General features: G+C 35.4%; 1 protein-coding gene across 6 annotated transcripts in view; it reads left to right on the top strand.

Annotated features, from left to right (window-relative positions):
* FAT1 (FAT atypical cadherin 1) overlaps positions 1 to 15799 on the top strand; it is a 108767-nt gene that overhangs the window by 54444 nt on the left and 38524 nt on the right. For all 6 annotated transcript variants that reach the window (XR_011808966.1, XM_072037171.1, XM_038178993.2 and 3 more), the window contains exons 4-7: positions 2119 to 2180; positions 5705 to 6034; positions 6559 to 6769; positions 10958 to 11097. Coding sequence is in view for 5 of the 6 variants with exons in the window: in XM_072037171.1 (XP_071893272.1) it covers positions 2119 to 2180; positions 5705 to 6034; positions 6559 to 6769; positions 10958 to 11097 (743 nt within the window). In the remaining variant the exon portion in view is untranslated. The remainder of the gene's footprint in view (positions 1 to 2118; positions 2181 to 5704; positions 6035 to 6558; positions 6770 to 10957; positions 11098 to 15799) is intronic.

Below are 15799 nucleotides of genomic sequence, written 5' to 3' on the forward strand. Positions count from 1 at the left end.
TGTTTCTGCTGGAATTTCTTTATTCTTGGTCTTTTAGACCCCGCCCACCCCCCAACCCAGCTATTCAGTAGCTAACTCATTGAGTGGCTGTGCTGAAACTTGCCATTCTCCCTTGCAACTCCAATGAGTCTCAGGGGATTAATGCTTCATGGGAGGGCTTGTGATGGCTTTCTCCAGAGGTATTTGATGGAAGGGAGTGGTTAGGAGAGCCTGGGTTTCTTCAAGTCACCTACAAGTCCCTTTGCTCAATGGAAGTAGATGAGGCATCTGCTTGGCCATTTGTTCATTTCCAATTAACGGTTCTATGCAGCTCCCCATAGAGCATGTGAAAAAGAAGTGGTGTGGTTTGGCCAGCCTCATCCAGGAAATAAGGAGAAAGCTTTGTTTTGAGTATGTGACAGTAAATATTTCCAGTTGTCATTGTTCACAGCTCTGTAATCTCTGTGGGAAGATGTTACCTCAAAAACGTTAATACTTTGACACGTACTTTTCTCCCTCCCTCCTAAATTCATAGTACTACCACAACAGTTTCCGCCGCCCCTTTTTTTTTCATTCACACTTTCCTTGGAATTAAGGGCAATTATTTCATAATACTGAAAATACATACCACAAGGATAGCATACAAATCTTCTGTGTTGCAAAAGTATAAAAAGGTGAAGTACAAGATGATAGAAATTTGTTCAGAATACTAGGTGTATGATAGATTTGATAAAATGGCAAGTCAAATTGCTTGAAAAACAGGGGGCAGATATGACTATAATTGGTTGTTCTTTGAACTATTTTTTGAAGAACAGTTGAACCTTTGACAGCTGTAATATTGTGTTATATGTTTTGTTCATATTATTTAGTACAGGCTGTCTGTTTTGTTGGAATATGTAGACTACAATTCTGTTTTGACATAAGCATTGGATAGCTATGCACAGATGGTGTACAATTCTGTTTCTGTTGGCCTTTCTCTTTTAAGTGAAATTGAAATATTTATTGATGTTGCTGTTCTTAATTATATGCTCAGTTTTTATCAGCTGTGAGACAACTGCTTGAGTCAGGCAGAGCTAGTGCTGCACCTGAGCTAATGAGCATGTTTTTTCTGGGAACTGAACCCAAATACTGGTGTTAGCTCGGTTTCTTTGCCACACAAAAGCCATTAAACTGTTTGCAGGTACAAGTTGGCCCTACAAACTGCCATCAGTGTGTTCATTTGGCACTTAGCCTGAGCTAGTAAATCCCAGCTTGGCTTTGCACAGAGCTCTGTCTTGTATATTTGAATGCCTGGCACATTTAACCCCCACCATGGGCAAGCCATTCAGCTATAACTGAAAGTTGACTGAGTTTACTTTTCACGAAACTCAATAGCTAAAATTTTGAGCCTGCTATTAGGGAGAATTATATAGCTAAGTTCCTTTTGTGTTTAGATTTTATTCATTTTTCACCCTGAATTCTTTGACTTTCCTCATTTAAAGCAAAAAATATCATACCTTCCTAATATTGCATCAAATTTGTATCAAACTCTTGCAACAATATCTAACATCTTGCACCAAAAACTCATCCTTCTTCTGTGTTACTGCCAGCAGCAGTACTGTTTGAGTCTTCAGCTTTGCTAAATCAAGCCATTAGGTGTGTCCACATGCACACATACTCAAATTGCTGTTTCACACTATTAGTGCATCTCTTCAGGTCATCTTTACTCTGTTAATATTGGTAAAAATAAATACAAGCAGATGTTTCCACTGAAGTGATTATTCAAATTATTTATGTAGTATGTGTAATCATTCTTTGAATAAGGTATATGAACACCCTTTGAAAAAAGACTTATTGTGAGAGAACTACATAAATTACTGTTGTCAGAAACAAGACATGGATGGGTCAGAAAGTAGAACTGCATCTGTTGTCTTAAGGACTACTACAGCTTAGCTTTCAGATAACAAAGAATATTTTCACAAACCTTAAGGACTGGAAACCCCTCAACCATTCCTTTAATGAAAGCTAAGTGCTGCAAAAATGGAAGGGACCACCAAAGAAGAAATTGAGATTGGATATATTGGTGACTACAGGTTTAACATAACCCCCATCCAGATTATTTTCTTAGAGGATCTGATGAATTATTCTTTTATGTTACAGGTCTAATTACAACCACATCTAGAAAACTAGATCGAGAGCAGCAGGGAGAACACATATTGGAGGTAAATAATTTCTTTCATTCTCTGAAAAACAGTGACTACAAGTTAATTATTCTTTTACAGAAAGTTAAGTATGCCATACTTGATTACCATATGAAGAACTTAGATAATTGGATTTCAGAAGTAATTTGTGTCTGTGTTATAGTGCAATGCACAAAGCTATGCATTAAAACAGTGTGTTGGGACTTTTTATTAAGAATTAAGATACAAATAAAGGCTATTTTTTTGTTTTTTATATCAGTAAGCCAAGATCTTATTTCAAACAGTACAAAGACATGATTGTTAGAAAGAGCACTGCAATTCTTTTTTCTCCTCTATTGAAACAGTCAGTGTTACCCTACTGATTATAGACCTCTGAAAGATACACAGATTTGTTTTCTTTTTTTCAACATTGAGAATACAAACAGATTAAGTAGACTTTTTTTTTTTTATAACTTATTCATCAGTCACTTAAAGAGATCTGTTGACAATGTGCATGACAGATTCTAAGAAGATGACATTTGTGACACAATTCTTTTATTTAGCTACTTTTGATTGATCATCTGGAATTTATGCAATAGATACTCTCCTTCTCTGTCAAAGAACTTGAAAGAAAATGTAGACATCTGTGAGTTTGCCAGTTTCCCGTTACTGTCATGTAATGTGATGGCATTGCCCTCCACCAGCAACTTAGTATTCACAGTGATTTTAACATTGTACCTAAGATCTGGAACCATTATTACACACTCCATCTGAATGATAGGTAAAGGACTGCAATATGAGTCACCAAAACTAGCTTTAAAACTTCTCTGGTTTTTCTCCAGAATTGTCGGAGCAAATCTGGACTTACTCAGTACTTGTAAAACCTGTAGAAAGGTTTTCTGATAGAAATATAAGCATAAAAACTGCATAGATTTGTTGGAGAATGTAAACCTTGACAGCATGAACTATTCTTTTGCAAAACTCTGGAGTACAGAGAGTCCTCTTCGGTCTTTTCAATCCCTTAGGCACGTTGGAAGCTGGATTAATATGATTTCTTATCATGATTTTAACTTCTATACCAGAATTGGAATGAATTCTTTTCGCTTAAGTAGCAATAGGGTGGGATTTCCTCTAAAGTGTGTAGTAGTAATAGAAGCTAAGTGAATTAACTGGCTAAGCTAGAAGTAATAGCAAAGTGAATTAACTGGCAAGTGCTGTTTAGTACTAGACACGTTATTCTTGTAAATTGTAAAGCCACTATATTATTCTCTTTTAAATTGCCTCCTGAAATCTGCTTGTGTCAGTTTCCAAAAGCAATTCCTGTCACTTATATCTTATTTCTGTGACCCATTGGTATGTATATTGATTGTAAAATTGGTATCTAATGACTTTTGCTCCTATGCATATTGTATTGGCTTTTCTGTTGGACTTACACATTAAATAAAATGAGCTGTGAATCATTCTCTAACCCCAAAGCCACGTGGCACAGTATGGCTTTGAATGCATATAACTTATCCCTAGAACAGGCTGGCTATCTCCAAGTTGCCTGTTGAGAGTGGTGCCTGAATTCAGTGAATTCCTGACTGTACCTAGGCAATGTTTGGGAGAGTGCTATTTGATCTGGACAAAAGCTTGTCAGAGGTCGTACTAGCAGTGTAAAGGTATGGACAGTTGTCCACTAACACTCATGCTTGCATTACGGATCCTGCTTGGTGTCATGCTGTGAACACAATAAGATCAAAGCCCTGCGATACAAAAAATAATAAATAAATAGATAAATGAACTGAGCTAATTATTCCAAGATGACATGTACAGAACTCAGGCTGTTCTAAGGTTACAGTATCCCACAGTGGTACATAAATACTCATGCTTTCACCATTCTCTATAAAGATAGCAGATTAAGCTGCTTGTGCTCTAGTTTGGAATGTTGGTTATTGCCTGATGGTATTGTTTATAATTCTTCATTCTTTCTTCAGTTTGAATCCCAGCTGATTAATAAAGTTGTAAATAAAAGTCTGCAAAATATCCAGTGCAAAAGTCCTGAACTGTAGTGTGATAGTGACAGGCACTATGGCCCAAAGTAGCAATTTTCCCATTTGTTAGTTTTATGTTGACACCTTTGAAAATAGATTGGAAAGAAACCCAGAAATGCACAGAATGGTGGGCAATGTTGTCAGCCACTCGAGCCAAGTGCTGTGCATCTGGCTAATTAATTGAGTATTGAAATGTTGACCAGATGGGTTGGTGAGTTTATTCCTTGTTTGCTATTAAAATTGATCTTTGATTGCACTCCTGCTTATATAGTAGTAATTGCTATGCCCCATTCTTTTATTCCCAATTTGTAACTATTTTCTGAGTTCCAATTTGATGGATTATTTTTTATGCTATTATTTTAGACCAGCTTCATGTCATTCTCTCATATCTTAGCATTCTGTTTGTTTTATCGGTAATGTCTTCAAAACTCAGGTTGCCATTAAATCAAACTTCATTTTCTTTAAATTTGCCATTTTTCTTCTTGGCTCAAAATTAAGCAATAATGGAGCAATATTAATTTTATGTTAACAGACAAGTTATTCTGTACCCCATGATGCACATATTTAACTCCTTATTAGCCAATAATTATAGCAATTAATTATTATCATTATATTATTGGCCAATAATTTATTACTCAATAAGGGGTTAAATAATAAAAGGTAAAGTAATAACGTAAGATTGCTATATATGATATAAGTTTTCATATCAGTTTGGTCCATTTCCATCTCTTTCTATGTTTTCTGATTTCAGATTAACAGAATTCTTAATTTTGCTGTATTTTTGTTCAATATGCATACATCAATAACATCATGTCAGTGCTAGAGTTAATATTGCAGAAGATTCCTTATTCATTTCCTGGCATTTTTATTAGAAAATTTGACTATTGCTTGAAGAACAGATTTCATTTCATTTCCCAATTCAGTTAGGTTATGGTAATAGATTGTTATGTGTATTGCTTTAAAAGGCTATTTTTTAAGCTTCTTTCAAACAAGATAGTGATTTTATGTCTTAAAATATAGTTTTTTAATGCATAGGCCTGTCAAATTCTGAAAAGTATAGTATTATAAATTGCATCTTTGAGATGTAAAATGAAATGATTAAATTCAAATGTTGTAAGGAAACACTAGGCTGAAATTACGTTAACATATTATTATTACAGTGAAGCTGTTATTAAAGATACTATACTTTTGTGCTGTTCCTGAACTCAAAAATTTAATATTTCCTCCACAGTGCTGCAAAACAGTAGAATAGATTTAATATATATCTATGCTGCAAAATAGCAGAATGTATTTAATATATATCAACTCCTTCATGCCACACATAAAGCATGATAATGTTAAGATAGTAGCTGAGTAACTCTTTGTAGTTCTTTTTCTAAGTATTTACCATTACAGCTTTACTCAACAGTCTTTATGTAACTGAAGTTAGAGAATTACTTTGCAGTCATAGGAAAATCTGATTTTAAAAGAGCATTGTCAGAAAGACCATAGTTGAATTGAACACTAACCGTATCTTTTTTTAATAAAAAACAGGTAACAGTAACAGATAATGGTATTCCTGCAAAATCAACAGTTGCACGAGTGATTGTGAAGGTTTTAGATGAGAATGACAATAAGCCTCAATTTTTGCAAAAGTTCTACAAAATCAGGCTTCCAGAGCGCGGTAAGCCAGAACGAGAAAGAACTGCTAGGAGAGAGCCGATCTATCGAGTTATTGCTGCAGATAAAGATGAAGGCCCCAATGCGGAGATCTCTTACAGCATTGAAGATGGTGATGAACATGGCAAATTCTTCATTGAGCCTAAAACTGGAGTGGTTTCATCAAAAAAATTTTCTGCAGCGAGGGAATATGATATCCTTTCTGTGAGTCAAAATCTCATATATCATGAATATGTGAAATATTCTTTTATCTGTATTCTCATCACATTTTATTCAGTAGCTGGCAGATGAGTTACTGCAGTATCTGGAGGAAGGAAAGCGTCAACAAAGCGAGAAGTATTGCTTTGTGGGTTGGTACTGTTTTTTAAAGGATGCTTTCAGATGTTTGTATTGAGCAAGTGAATCAAGAAGCTTACAGTTCTTTTCCAGAACTTGACAGATAATGAACAGAATGAGGGAGCATAAACAATCACATTGACTCTCTTTCAGGAAGAAAGTGAAATAAAAGTGAATTTATGGTAACAGTTTATGCTACTGTCAGGTGCTACACGTTTTTTCTCTATTTGCTCCCCAGCTAATGAGGGGCAAGTAGCACTCTGAGAGACACTTAGCCCTTCTGGATATATCTCACACAAACAAACATGCCTGGAGCTTATTATTACTTTTCCATTTATGTGACATAATGATTTATATGACTCTGTAGCCTAAAAGTTGTGTCTGTTTCACAGATTAAAGCTGTAGATAATGGTCGTCCACAAAAATCATCAACTACACGGCTTCACATAGAATGGATTCCAAAGCCTGTCCCACCCACAGAGCCCATTTATTTTGAGGAAGCATTTTTTTCTTTTACGGTGATGGAAAGCGACCCAGTTGCTCACATGATTGGTGTAATAGCTGTTGAACCTCTTGGAACACCACTTTGGTTTGACATAACGGGTAAGGATGCCTTAAGGGCTTTTATTATTAGAAACAAATGCATGGAGTCTGAGATACTGGAGGGCTCATTGCAGCTTGCTTTCTTAACCGCTCTTCTAAGTGATGCAGTTTTGGCATTCTTCAGCAGTAGATATTTTTTCCTGTAGGATTTATTTTGTTGTAAATCAAAACAACTGTTTTTATCAATGCCACTATATATCAAAAAATAAAATTGCATTGCAAAATATTTGCTGTGTTGCAGTTTTGTAAGTGACTTATGAATATTGTGTCAGTAAAATTAAAACAAATCAAATCAATCTTAAAAGTTATATGATAGGGAAAGAAATAAAATGCCACTTTTCTGCAAATAGGGATAGTGCACCCAAAGAGAGATTACGCTGTTCACACTGATTTCTTTTCCTCTGGGCTGCCCCTCAATCTGCTGCCGTCCTCTGATTCAGTACTAAAAGGCAAGCTCATGTGCTACTAACCCCAGCAAACTTTTTCTTTACATATTCTTCCTCTTATAACACGCTTTAATCTCTGCCATTGGAAGTGGAATTCTAGTCAGTAATATGACTATACATAGATGCTCTGGTGACAAAATGAATAGTACTTTTTTAATTTTAGACTAACTCATTAAACCACTGAGTACCAGGAATACACAGAGTGTTCACTGTATAACTGATACTAAAAACAAGTTCTGACCTGTGTTACATTTCAGGATCAAGTTGAACAGCAGAGCCTTGTTTCAGGAGAGGTATCTGTAGTAAACTGTTTCTGGTCTTAAGATAGCCCTGTAAGTTTCAGATTTTCCACCACATTCACGAGAGAGATAAGGCATCTTAGTTACAACTAAACATTTTATCCATGGTTATGGTGTGAAGTTGTCCTTAGCTGTTGGGGCGAACTTTTAAAAAAATACTTCTTACAAATCTAGTCAATTTAAAAATCTTTTCTATTGGTGCTTATGTTTTAGGGGATTCTGAGAATGGCAGCAGTTAAAGACAACGTTTGTAAAACTGATATGTGTAGCAGGAATATAAAAATGCCAAATATTTGAAGGTGTTCTCAGAAAACATTCAAGCACTCTCTAGGACAGAGAACTCTTTCCTGAATGCATGCTACATATGTGAACAGCATGGGACAGTACTGATAAAATTGCCAATGTATTAAATACTTGCACAGAGTTTTTGTTCAATTCTTTTGAATCTATTCCAGAGGGAAAAAAAATAGTTTTTGTCCAAATAGATCAGAGTCAAATAAAAAGAGTTTGCTTTTAGACAAATAGTGGGGAAAGAGATCTGTAAAACTTGGTAAAGGAAGTAAAGGGTTCAAAGATGCCTCCTTGTATTCTTGTAGGGGCAAAGCTATTTTCATTAGAGGTATTTTGAAACTGAGACAGTTCTTTTACTGTTCTCCCAGACATGCATCCACATAGACATAGGAACAGAAAATCAGAAAATATAAAAACAGCTTAAGTGAGCCAAGATGGAATATGAGGAGAAGGCTCCAATTCAGACAGGGCCATCCAGTCAACAAACAAGAACATCTGTAGACCAGATAGAGACCATTAAAGGAAAGGTGAAGAAAGGGATGTTGTCAGAAAGAGGTGAGTGGTTCACAGAGATGAAGGACAATAAACAGAAGAGGACTCAGATGTCCTTTGCTCCCAGTCTTTAGAGTTTCTGTTGAGTAAATCAATAGCAATTTCTGGGGTCTAATTAGCAGAATTTGTTAACTAGACTAGAGATGTATTTTTTCTAATCTTTTTAGTTTGTTTCAACGGCTGTGCACTCTGAGTAATGTGTACAAATGAATAGAATTCTGATGATAGTGTTATTTTGAATTGTTGCTTCAAAGCATGTAGCACAGTTTAATGGCATTTTTAAAAAGACAAATGCAGAAAACTCCAAAGGGGAAAGAACAGGACTTGTCCACAAACTGTAAAAAATGAAATTATCCTGATTGTTTTCTTAGTGAAAGTGTTTTGGAAAGTTTGGTATATGACCATGTTGATGAGTTATCAGCTACTTTTGTAGATTATCACTTTACTGCCCTCTTTTACTGTTTCTAATAGCATGAATTAATTTGATTGACAGCTTTCCTTTGTGTTCTGTGCTTGCTTTCCATGCTTTCTTTCTTTTTGGCTGAGCCAGGAGACAAGCTTGCTAGTGAAGTATTTTACATCTTTCAGATGGCTTGTGACCTGAACTGTACAGCAGAAGGTATCTGCTGAGATCACATAATTTATTACCAGATTATGAGATCTGAAATGAAAGCGTACATTTATAAAATATTTATTTTATTAACCCTTCGGAAATCAAAGTGCTCACAGTTGCATTTGTGACAGGTTCGTTTTTGTTTTGTTTTGTCATCATTACATTTATACGGCATCAATTCATAGCTTCCAGTTTTGGTTTTAACCAAAACTGTTGCTGTTACACTTTCAGTGTACCAGATGCAGAAGTTTGGGTTGAGTTCTGCTTCAGCGGATTAATACCACCACCGCTACTGTAAAAAATTAGGAAATGTCTTTGTGATTCCCTTGAAAAGGGAAGAAAATAAAGTTGATAAGAAGAGCTTGTCCTTGTATCAGGGAAACTGAATGAAAAGGTTCATTCACCCTGTTCTTCCCTTATAATGGAGATTACTCCATTGAGATACTAAATTCTACTTTCCTAGCCATCTGAGAAATTGGTATCACATACCAGCTATAAAAAGTTAGACTCATTTTCTGAAGTTAACATCTTGCACAAAGCCAAAGTATTTTTTTTTTCATGTAAACCTGCTCAAAACGAAAGTGCTGTGTTTCATGCTATTTGGTTTATATCTGTTCATGTGAATCAGAGCCACTGAGAGAAACTGGCTTTCAGTGAAACTAAAAAAAAAAAAATGTAATTATGTTTGTCATTAATTGTTACCAACTATCTTAAATCCAGTGAAGCAGAATCCAGTCCATCTTTCCCAACCCGATATGTCTGTCATGCAGTGGAACCTTCTAAAGGTGAAATCCTTTTACATGTGAATGGAGGCCCATTTCAGTATTTACTGTTCTTTCTTAGATTAAGTATGAATTTGCAACTTTGGGAACTTTACCCACTCACTTCTAGCCTTGGTTATTCTTAAAAGGCATTCCATGATTTCCAAAACATAGCATGTAAAAACTATTTAAAAAATAATAAATAAACAGAGTATGCAGATCTTATCTGAATCCTATCCTTGTAAAATGCAATTAGAAAAACACATGTACATAATCAGGAGAAATTGGTTTGCCATATCTAGCACTGGCGTGACCAAAATAAAAATTGGCTCGTCCATTTTAGGCAGTTTATTGAGAGGCCTAAAACAATTGAAGGTAAATGGCAATATTTATCATTGTTAACAATATTTGGACTTCATGGACATTGTATTCTCACAAAGGTCTGCTCAGAATGGCTTGATGATGATGATCAATTAAATGTTTAAATGACTAAGTGTAGCTATTGATACACATGGTTATTTAACTGTATTTCAAAGGGAAATTTGAAAGTTAGGCAAAGGAAGATAATTTGCTTCAGAAAAACAGCATGGGCATTGGTCATTTAAACATTTAGCACTCATCTGAAATCTTACTTCAGTAAGGAGGGGTTAGGTAATGAGTTCTTCAGATACTCTGCATTGACCTGAGTATCCTTTGGAGGTATTAAAGCTTTTTCAACCTTATCTATATTCATGTATGAGTAATTTATACTCTGATTCAAGAGATATAAATTTGACAGTATTTCTGATTTGGGGTTTTCATTTATTTCAATACAAAGTATGTTTTTCTCTATTTATCCTGAATGTCTGTTCATAAAATAAACTAACACAATTCGCCTGGTAATTCTTAGTTTCCCACTATTTGGAATCCTAAAATTCTGATTAAAAAATAGAGAATCCTGTCTAAAAATCTGTCCTACTAAAATAGACATATGTCATAGACAGTAGGATAGACAAATCAGCTTTGTCCAAAATTAGTCAGTTTTAAATATTTTAAGTAGCACCATACTGCATTACCAGGAAAAAGAAAAGAAAAAAAAAAAAAAAGGATTTAAAATAAATGTGTATATAAGTACATGTGTATATAGTTCCACCTTCATTAAGCATCTGAAGAAAGAACATGACCATAACATGAAACAATGATGCTGTGTTTTATGAACTTCTCTCTCTCCTCATTTCCTGAACAAGGTGGCAACTACGACAGTCGATTTGATGTGGACAAGGGCACTGGAACTATCATTGTTGCTAGACCTCTTGATGCAGAACAGAAATCAAATTACAACTTGACGGTGGAGGCAACAGACGGAACCAGATCTATCAGCACTCAGGTAATGGACTTCCTGAAGAAGTGTTTGTAGAAGGAGGAATATGGAGCTGCATGGGGAGAGAGAGTTTCCTTTTCTATGTAATTTTTTTTTTTCATTCTGAACAATTAATATGCTTTATATAAATTAGGGATTTTGTCTAAAACAGAAGTGGATTATGATATTCATAGAGCCATGGCATTTGGCAGTCCAGGAAGGTGTATTTTCGTATGCTGTAGTTTGAGTTGGCAGCTTTTAATTTATATCATGTTTCTACATTAGCTAAGAAAATTAAAGTAGAAACAAAGCCCTTCAATGCATGATTTACTCAAAAGAAAAGGGTTAATACTTCTTATTTAAGTTATCCCCTCTTTATCCTACTCCTCCCAAAGCACCACATTATGTGATTACTTACAATGGTCTTTAAAATCCAGGGTAAGTTTTTATATTTTTTTCCAAGGTCTGTGGCTGGCAAATGGTACAGTGACCAATGACTGTTTTTTGAAACTGAGTTTCTCCTTCTGCATGGTGTGCGTTATAGAAATGAGGTTTAGGTGATAGCATCATTGTATATCCTCCTGAGTAGTATTGTTTACCTTCAGTAGAGGTAGAGATAGCTGCTTTCTGGACAGTGTTTGGCAATATATGACAAGTCACATTTCTTTAATTTCTTTGCTAAGACTCCATGGCAGTAGCAAGTGTTTGCAGTCAGGTTAATAGAATGTTATCTGTAAGGCAGAAGTATTTTGTGACACTAGTGCAAACAGCTCATAGTAAAGGGAGCTGTGATGTATTATCCCTCCTGTTTCTCCCATCTAGTTTCTTCCCCCAGCCCACAAACTGATTATAGTTGGAAATAAGGTTTACCTGAGGTTGGTGTGAATGGAGCTGTAAGCATGGAGGAGCTCTCCTTTTCTTCCAGATGGAGAAGAAAGGTTTTAGTTACTGAATTAAAGTTGTTGGATAAAGATGGTGATATATTTGTGTTATCTGTAATTGGGTTACCTCTCAGTTACAGAGCTCAAAGAGCAATAAACACGTTGGTACTCTTATGTACATAGAAATCTGTGTTATGAACGTAATTTCTTGTTCAACTTTTGTATGATATGTATGTTCTTCTGTTGTTTTAATCTATGTCTTATATGTCATCTTCCCCCTTCCAGCCAGAGCAAAAAATAGCTTGTCAACATTTAGGATTTGAAACAGGGTCTTTATTGAGATGACTGCATTTGATAGGTCAAATATACTAAATTCTGTAGTTGAAGAGTACAAGAATAGCAATTTTGTTTGAGAGCTTGCTTTTACTTTAATGGTGACAATTATGAGTGATATGGTAATCCACAAATCTCCAAATATGACAACAGGTCCCTCAGTAGAGCTTGAATTAGTAAAGGATGAATGTATGGTCTCAATGACAGCAGATATTCTATCCACGCAGTTGCTTATATGTAGCTGAATACATAGCAATCATCCCGAGCTGCCACATTTGAACCATAATCTTTTTTTGTCTCCTGAAACAACCAAGAATTGGAAGGTCACAGAAATACTTTAATCCTCACCCCTTCTCTTCTCTGGGTTATGTGATTCATTTAGTTTTTCTCAGAAGTGCACACTGTAGCTTTTGTCCAATTTCTTTAAATGAAACTGTTGTTTTAGCATTTTGTAAAGCTGGTTGAACATTATAACCATTTGCCACAACAACCTTCTGCAGAAGAGTTAGAATACTAGTCTTGAATTTGTAGTCCTTTTATTTCTGATAGCTTTTTGTATGACTTTAATTTGTGTCTCTACTTTCCTCTCTCCGCTACAGTTGGCAAGAAGAGAGGTTGTGGTTTCTGTTGCAAGAGCACAGAAACTTCCTTGTCATTATCATCCTTTTTCCTCTGCCTGTGGGAAAAGGACAAGTTACACTGTTGCTGTTTGAGTCTCATGTTACTGTGGTATACAGATTGAGAAGCATGGATTAGTGCAAACTCTGAAACTGTTGGTGCATGTACAGACTCCTGATTTCAACAGATTCCCTTATCTCTCCCCATAACTCCTGATTTTCTTATCTCTTCCGTAACTCAGCCCACCCAAATGGACTGATCTCTTAACATAGCCCTCAGCATTGTAGTTTAGAAGATGCATTTCAGGAATGAGGCTTAACTTCAGAGAAATAAAAAATGTTAATGTGAAATCAAAGTTGAAGGTGTTATTTATGACTACCAGCATGTATAAATCCATTACTTGCTGCTGAAATAACCCTGATTAAATTTTGAATATTGATGTTGTTTTAGATCCTCCTAAGAGCTGATAAACAGTTAATAAGGAGTGACAGACACAAAAACTGAATACTGAGTGCATACATTAGTAACAGCAATATGCTATGTGCAGCTTTTAGCTTACAAAGTAAACATTTGAAATACAGTAAACAATTTAACAGGCCTTGATTAACAGCATACTAAGTAATTTTATAATTCAACTTGAAAAAGCTAATGACATTTTCAAGATATTGGGAAGGAAGACGAGACACAAGAAACATCGATCTCATTGTGTACAAGTAGTGTATTGAATCTGACTTTAAACTAGAAGGCTTTTGCTGGCCTTGGGCCCTTAACATCTGTAGAGCATTTGACTCTTTCAGGACTTCAGTTAAATAGCTTTTTTGAAAAATACAGCAGCAGTAGGCGTGGAGGCTATTAGAATTTTGTGCACATCTAAATGCCAAATGCATGATGCAAAATAAGGACAAGCAAATTCCAGGCCTACAGAAGTGGTGTTTGACAAATTATATTAGAGATGACTAGGAAGGATTATAATTTGAAAAGCAAATCAGTGTACTAATGTTTTCAGATTATTATGTTTTGGTCTTAAATAGAAAAGGTTATTCACAAGATACAAGAAGCAATATACGAACTATTGAGTCACTTTTTGAAAACAAATAAATAAAAGTCCTGTTTTGAGCTATACTACTTCCAGTCCTTGCTATGACTATCAATTCTTTTCATTAGAAGTAACACTTGAAATGATGTAAAGCTAATTGCAGCATTTTACCTATTGCTGTGCTTTGCAGAATATTTAATGTTGCTTTGTGCAAAATTTATATGGACATTATGCTTTGGGGTTGACTTAGGAATGAAGGATAGAATGTTCTTCATTGATTAAATGTGCATTTTTGCTTGTGATCACCACTCTGCTCCACAGAGGCATAAAGGAAACAGAATGCATTTTTATTATCTCCGGATAATAAAACTTTTTGTTTATGAACATGAATATAAACATGTCAAAGTAACTATAATATTATTATGAATGAAGAGAGGAGATTTAAAACTCAACAAGAATTCAGCAAATGAAAAATTAGTTTAAAACAATCCAAAAGAACATAATTTTTAAACATTACACACTGTGTTTTGCCAGTGACACATATCTACTCTATAACATACTAATAATCAATGCATTCCTATGCAAATTTCAGTTTCACCTGCTATTTAAGTAATTCATTTCAAGTTCTTCCCCTAAATAATCCTGGTTTGCTTTGTTCTCTTTCTGTATCACCAGACTGTATTGTTCTCTGAGAGATCTGTGAGGAGAGAAAAATTGTGCAATCCAGCCCTTACATAGCCCTGCAGAGTCAGTCAAGTCTCTTCAGTTCCACACTGCTTCATTTCAGAGATCACATTATGGTCTATTAATGTCAAACTTTTCTATTGTGTGCATCTTCACAAAGAAACTTCGTTCTTAAGTGATAATACTCATATAATTCATTTGAATCTTTAAATAATTCCATTGAAAATTTGCAGAATTGTCTTTTATTATACATTTTACTTTAGAGTAGCACAAACTCTTCATGTAGTTACTTTGTTCTCAAGCACACAAACCCATCTCATAGTGTGTGTCTTTAATAACTGAGAGTGCAATTTTACTTTTGTGTTCTGTTGCCTCATATTTAATGTGAAGGCCTTAACAGTTTACATGACAATTTGGTCTTTTCACATTTGAAAGGAAATTGCACATCTAGCATCTGTCACTTAGCATCATCAAGAATATCTGTCTTGAAAGTAGGGTTTCCTTAGTCTATTAGTTCCTTAGACCAAGACTTTAGATTGGAGGGAAGCCCTGGAGTTCATCTAGTTAAGCCTAGTGGCTCAAAGCAGAGCAAGCTGTAAAGTTGGATCAAGTTGTTCAAGGACTTGTCCAGCACCTGAGATGACAGGGCTTCCACCTCTTTATAGAATTATTCCAGTTGGAAAAGACCTCTAAGATCATCTAGTCCAACCTTTAGCCTAATACTGACAAGTCCACCACTAAACCATGTTTCTAATTTCTATATCTGCACATTTCTTGAAAACCTCCAGGGATGGTGACTCAGCCACTTCCCTTGACAGCCTGTTCTAATGCCACATAACCCTTTGCAGTAAAGAAATTTATCTTAATATCCAACCTAAAGCTTATCTTCTTTGGACATGTTTTTATGTCAGTGTTAGGCAACCCTTCTTGAAAATTTTTATTTTTATCTTATGTCTACTTGTAATTTCCCTTATTGAAGCTTGTCAGTGTTGCTTCTTGTTCTTTCACTGTGCACCTCTGAGAAGTCTGAATTTTAACAGCCTTTAACTGTTTTCTTTTCAGTTTGTCAAGATCCGTTTTGCTCAGCAGGGCTCAAAACTATAGTGGATCTACAGTCCCACAAGCAAGTGCTAAGTAGAGGGGAGTAATTCCTTTCCCCCTGCCTGCTGATCCCCTT

The sequence above is a fragment of the Anas platyrhynchos genome, chromosome 4, assembly GCF_047663525.1.
Source record: "Anas platyrhynchos isolate ZD024472 breed Pekin duck chromosome 4, IASCAAS_PekinDuck_T2T, whole genome shotgun sequence".
NCBI lineage: Eukaryota > Metazoa > Chordata > Aves > Anseriformes > Anatidae > Anas > Anas platyrhynchos.